This window comes from Nematolebias whitei, chromosome 23 (genome assembly GCF_014905685.2).
Source record: "Nematolebias whitei isolate Nwh7 chromosome 23, NemWhi1, whole genome shotgun sequence".
Lineage (NCBI taxonomy): Eukaryota > Metazoa > Chordata > Actinopteri > Cyprinodontiformes > Rivulidae > Nematolebias > Nematolebias whitei.
The window spans coordinates 1,855,161-1,861,255 of NC_056520.1; the positions used below are offsets into that span (position 1 = coordinate 1,855,161).

Below are 6,095 nucleotides of genomic sequence, written 5' to 3' on the forward strand. Positions count from 1 at the left end.
CTTCTGTTAACACATGCTACAGCTAGCTTCTGTTAACACATGCTACAACTAGCTGCAGATGATAGCACATGCTACAGCTAGCTGCTGCTGATAGCACATGCTACAGCTAGCTGCTGCTGTTAACTCATGCTACAGCTAGCTGCTGCTGTTAACTCATGCTACAGCTAGCTGCTGCTGTTAACTCATGCTACAGCTAGCTGCTGCTGTTAACACATGCTACAGCTAGCTGCTGCTGTTAACACATGCTACAGCTAGCTGCTGTTAACACATGCTACAGCTAGCTGCTGCTGTTAGAACCTTAAATTCACGTGAGGCAGCGCAGAACGATAACCTGACAACTCGGACCAGAGACCATCTACTGCAGGTAAGACACTGACGAGAGCTACCTGTATCTTTGGACACGCCTTCATCTTCTCCTCCTGCGGGATGGTGTTGGTCACCACCACGGCCTCGAACGGGGCGCTGTTGATGCGGGCGATGGCGGGGCCCGAGAAGATGCCGTGCGTGAGGATGGCGTAGACTTTGGTGGCGCCGGCGTCGATCAACCTGGAGGAGACACGGAGGCCACGGTTCATGGGTCGCTACAAACACTGAAAACCCGCTCCGAGGCGGCGCTCACTTGTCGGCGGCGTGGCAGATGGTGCCGCATGTGTCGGCCATGTCGTCCACCATGATGGCCACACGGTCCTTGACGTCCCCGACCAGAACCATGCGGTCCACCTCGTTGGCCTTCTTCCTCTCCTTGTGGATGAGGGCGAAGTCCACGTTGAGGCGGTCAGCGATGGAGGTCACCCTGAGAGAGGACAGAATCTTTTACCCCTGAACAAAGTCCAAACAACAAGGACTGAAGCTCCGCCCCTTACCGTTTGGCTCCGCCCGCATCCGGAGACACGATGATGCAATTCTTCCACTCAGGAATGTTTTCTTTGATCCACTGGAGGACGGCCGGTTCTGCGTACAGGTTGTCCACCGCGATGTCGAAGAACCCCTTCAAGACCAGCAGAGACCACACGGTTGTTAGACCCCTGAGAGATCGGAGGACCGGCCCGGCTGACGAGGACTGACCTGGATCTGAGAGGCGTGCAGGTCCATGGTGATGATGTGGTCCGCCCCGGCCACAGACAGCATGTTGGCCACCAGCTTGGCAGAGATCGGAGCTCGGCTCTGAAAGACGAGACGGATCAGGTCCACGAGAGACAACGTTGAACAGACGGACTACTGAGGACCTGTCAGACCTCCTGCAGTCCAGTGGATCCTCCAGAACCCTCAGATCTAAAATGATCACCAGCCGGTCCACAGAGGTGACCAGGTCTGTAGTGGTCCTAATGTTTTATTGTTTAAATATATATTTTATAAAAGTAGTTTTTATTGCAGCTTTTGGAGCAACAGTTGTTTGTTTTTTATTTTCTCTGTAAAAATTTATTTGATTTAGAAGAAAACGTAAAATCTTTGAATCTTAAACGAGTTTTCTTAATAACCTTGTTTAAACGTGGAGCTGCTGCTGAAGATAAACTCACAGGAATTTATTTAACATAAACGATGTTTCCCCAGTTTCATGTTTGTTCGCCTTCACAGGCCCCGCCCACAGGCCCCGCCCACAGGCCCCGCCCCACGCAGGTCACACGACTCTGTTTAACTGCAGCGAACTATTAACCATTAGATGAAGCTCAAAGTAACATTTAATTATATTTTGCTTCGTCATTTTCAGATTATTTAAATAAAAACATTGAAGTATAAAACAATAAATGTAATATTTAACATTTAGTCCGTCCTCTGTTTTTAAAGTGAAAATATTTGACTTGTGTTTTTCTCTGAGGATTTTTCACCAACGTGTATATTGTTCTCATCGAAGACCCCAAGTCCCAAAACCGGGGATTGAACTCACGACCTTGTTGCTCCGAGGCAAGAGTGCCAACCGCTGAGCCACCGTGCAGCTACAGCAGAAACGGCTCACCTTGTCTTTCTTGTCCTGCCGAGCGTACGGGAAGCAGGGGATGACGGCGGTGACGCGGCAGGCCGAGGCGATCTTGCAGGCGTTGATCATGATCAGCAGCTCCATCAGGTTGTCGTTGATCTCGCCGCAGCCGCTCTGCACGATGTACACGTCCTCGCCGCGCACGCTCTCCCCGATCTCCACACTGAAACAGGAAGGAGAAATGCAAGGAGAGTCCTCCAGAATCATAAACAATAACCAGAAGTTTGGGATAAACACACGCTAACCGCGCTAGCTGCTGTGGTGCTTCCAATGTTAGCTTAGCACGAGTGCTAACTGTTGATCAGCTGATGTTTACTCCTGATCAGCTGATGTTTACTCTCGAACCGGATCTGTACTCCAAAAATCAACAAGTGAAGTTCACTAAAAGACATTCGGACCGCTTCATGTTTATCCACAGCAGCTACGGCAACCCTGCTGGGACAAATAAAATGTCAGCATGTTTTTTTTTTAAAACTTCTGCCTTAGTTTTTACAAATCTATAAATAAAGACTCGGTCCAGAACTGCAGAGCGGAAATGGCCGCTGCGCTCAGAGACTCAAAACAAACATCTGGAGAAGCTTTAAAGTTCCTTCAAGGAGCTCCAGATGTTTGCCCAACGAGATTAAATAATCCAGATTGTAACGAGTTGAACATTCCTGAGGTGAAGGTCAGCGGGTCGCCGGCCTCGGTCATGTGACCGCATCACGGTCTGGACCTGCTGCAGAACCCTGGACCAGCAGAGACCTGCTGCAGAACCAGCTGTTTGTGTTTGAACAGCTGCATCACCAACTCAAACGCTGCACGGGAACATGTTTAGTAACTGACCCAGTTAAACATCAAAGGAAACTGAAGATAAAATGTTTGTTTTGGACTTTACTCTGCACATCAGTTTTCTCTGGACAGACTCCCTCGGGACTAATGAGACCTTCACCTGCACCAAGTTAACAAGACCCACCTTGAACCTCGTGATTTAAACACTTCGCTTTATTTAAGCGCATATACTGGGTCACGTGACTGCACCAAATTAAACGGAAATGATTAACGTGAACGCGCTTCCATTATCGGACACAGCCCTACACGTCACTTTCGCCTACTCCGCTTTTAATTTTAAACTGTTTGGACACAAACAGCTTGTGAGACACACAGAAACTCAGCAGAACGGTTCCGTCCAGGCAGAGTTCGGTAAAAACCAAGAACCGTTCCCGCTGCACCGCCTCGGAGGTGTTGCGTCCAATTCTGTACACCCCGACAACCTGGTCCTCAAGTTTCAGCTTTCAGGCTAAACGCGCGCATTTTAGCCAGGCCATAAAGCAAACTCTTCTCATTAAAGTTAAAAAACTAAATCCTTCATGTTTCGATCTTAGATGTTCAGAAAAGTTCGGGGGAAATAAGTTAACCCGGGTTATAAAGCGCAGGAACAGCCGCGACATGTCGGGTAAAGTCATCACAGCAGGCAACAAGCGGACAAAACAAGAACTTCCGCCGAGCTCCAGCTCAGAACTGCTCCATTGAACCTGCGCACGAACACCGAGACACTCGTAAACAAGTGCGGGCAACAGGCCCGTGTCCGATGAAGGAAACATCCATATTAGCTTGCTAGCTTGTTGTGTTTACATGTGGTTAGCTAATCGCTTGCCGCCCGATAAATAAAGGGTCCGCTCGGTTAACTGAGCGCCGGCTGGAAGTGGAGGCGGGCGGCGAGTTGAGCTCTTAAAAGTGCCAGAAAACCCTGCGCCCTATTGCTAAGTTTACATTTCACTGATGGTATAAACGGTTCTGGTGTGTTTCTATCGGCGTGTTGGTCCAGGGGGAGTCCGCTGAATTCGAGCGGAGCCTCCGGGGATGTAAATGGAGCGGACCCCAGTGAATTACCGTTAGCTCGAAGCTAAGCTAACTGAAACACGTGATAACAAAACCGGAGCCAGGAGCTCAGTTTTCGCTCCAAAAAACTAAAATAAAAGATTGTATTTTACGCGCGAACGCGTTTAAAGAAGCCGCGGGGAGCACGTGAAGACATCCGACACCGAACTGACCACGTCTCCTGGTTGCTGAACTTCTTGGTGATCACCTTCCCCAGCTCCAGCCCCAGCCGATCCGCCACCTTCTGGGACAGGTCGTGGTGCGAGCTCCCGCTGAAAAGCACGATGTTCGGCATCTTCACGGCCGAGAAGAACCGGGACAGAACCGGCGCGGCTCGCTGGAGGAGGAACAGACGATGTGAGGAGGGGGGGGTCTCCCCGCTGGTGAGGACGGAGGAGCTGCTACTGCCGCGGCATGGCGCAGAGGGAGCTCCTGCCGCTCATTGGCCGCCGAGCTCACCGCTCTCTGCGCGGCTGTTAGCAAAATAACCCGTTCACCGCCGCACAGGCAGCTCAAGATGGCTGCCACTTCAGTTTACAGACCGACTGTGTGGTAGTAGCTGAGAGTCGTTCGCAGCGCACACACCGACAGACTTGAACTTTATGGATTTTGAAATATATTCTTTAAACTCTTAACTTTCATTTTCCTGCTTTTTATTTCTCACTTTAGGCTGTAATTTTGAGCAATTAGCATTTTACTACTTCGGCTTTTAGCTGCTTAGCTTTTAGCTAACATTTTCTTGCTTTTGCATTTCAAAACTTATGGCTTTAGCTAACGTTTTTTCATTGCTATTTGCTAGCCTTTGGCTGCATTTAGCTAGTATTTATTTCCTGCTTTCGGCTAGCATTTTTCTGCTATTTGCTAGTATTTAGCTATAGTTCCCGTTTTTAGCCACTTGTATTTTTTTGCTAGCATTTCACTATTGGCTTTAGTGAATGTTTTCCTTCATTTTGTTAGCATTTAGCTACTTCTGGCTACACACCAACAATTTCCTACTTTTAGCTAACATTTTCTGTTATTTGTTAGCTAGTCAAAGACCATGGGGAGGGAAACGTGTCAGGGGACTGGGAGAAGAGGAAAGTCAAGAATGTAGGACTGAGGGTTGCAACTCTAAATGTGGGGACAATGGCAGGCAAAGGTAGAGAGCTGGCTGACATGATGCTGAGAAGGAAGGTAGATGTTTTATGTGTCCAAGAAACCAAGTGGAAGGGCAGCAAGGCTCGCAGCATTGGAGCAGGGTTCAAACTGTTTTACCATGGTGTGGATAGAAAGAGACATGGAGTAGGGGTGGTCCTGAAGGAGGAGTTGGCAAAGAATGTAGTAGAGGTGAAAAGAGTGTCAGATAGGGTGATGTGTCTGAAGGTAGAAGTAGAAGGTCTGATGCTAAACATCGTCAGTGGTTATGTTCCACAGGTTGGATGTGATGAGGAGGAGAAAGATGCATTTTGTAAAGATCTGGATGAAGTGATAGAGAGTATTCCCAGGGAGGAGAGAGTGGTGATGGAGCAGACCTGAATGGACATGTTGGTGAAGGAAACAGAGGATGAGGAAGTGATGGATAGGTTTGGTGTCAAGGAAAGAAACCAGGAGGGACAGATGGTGGAGGATTTCACCAAGAGAATGGAAATGGCTGTAGTCAACACCTGTTTCCAAAAGAGGGAGGAGCATAGAGTGACCTATAAGAGTGGAGGAAGGAGTACGCAGGTCGACTACATTCTGTGTAGAAGAGGAAACCTGAGGGAGATTGGAGACTGTAAGGTTGTGGCAGGGGAGAGCGTGGCCAGACAGCATCGGATGGTTGTGTGTAGAATGACTGTTGCTGTGAAGAAGAGAAAAAGAGTCAAATCAGAGAAGAAGACCAAATGGTGGAAGATGAAGAAGGAAGAATGTTGTGATAAATTCAGAGAGGAGCTGTTAAAGGCTCTGGGTGGTAAGAAAGAGCTTCCAGATGACTGGACTACTACAGCAACAGTAATTAGAGAGACAGGTAGGAAGGTACTTGGTGTGTCATCTGGACAGAGAATGGATGATCAGGAAACCTGGTGGTGGAATAGTGAAGTGCAGGAAGATGTTCAAAGAAAGACGTTAGCCAAGAAGAAATATGACAGAGAGAGGACTGAAGAGAGGAGACAGGAATATAAGGAGATGAGACGTAGAGCAAAGAGGGAGGCAGCTAAGACAAAGCAGAAGGTGTATGATGAGTTGTATGGGAGAATGGACACTAAAGAGGGCGAGAAGGACTTGTACCAATTGGAGAGAC

General features: G+C 48.4%; 1 protein-coding gene across 1 annotated transcript in view; it reads right to left on the bottom strand.

The window, feature by feature from the left end:
• Positions 1-4,298, bottom strand: part of LOC119428949 (ribose-phosphate pyrophosphokinase 2) — a 5,675-nt gene extending 1,377 nt beyond the window's left edge. Inside the window, exons 1-6 of the mRNA XM_037696658.1 lie at positions 4,009-4,298; positions 1,955-2,138; positions 1,066-1,164; positions 864-988; positions 620-793; positions 387-546 (exon numbers count right to left, since the gene is read on the bottom strand). Of these exons, the coding sequence (XP_037552586.1) occupies positions 387-546; positions 620-793; positions 864-988; positions 1,066-1,164; positions 1,955-2,138; positions 4,009-4,130 (864 nt within the window). The 5' untranslated portion in view covers positions 4,131-4,298. The remainder of the gene's footprint in view (positions 1-386; positions 547-619; positions 794-863; positions 989-1,065; positions 1,165-1,954; positions 2,139-4,008) is intronic.
• Between the last annotated feature and the right edge of the window lie 1,797 nt (positions 4,299-6,095).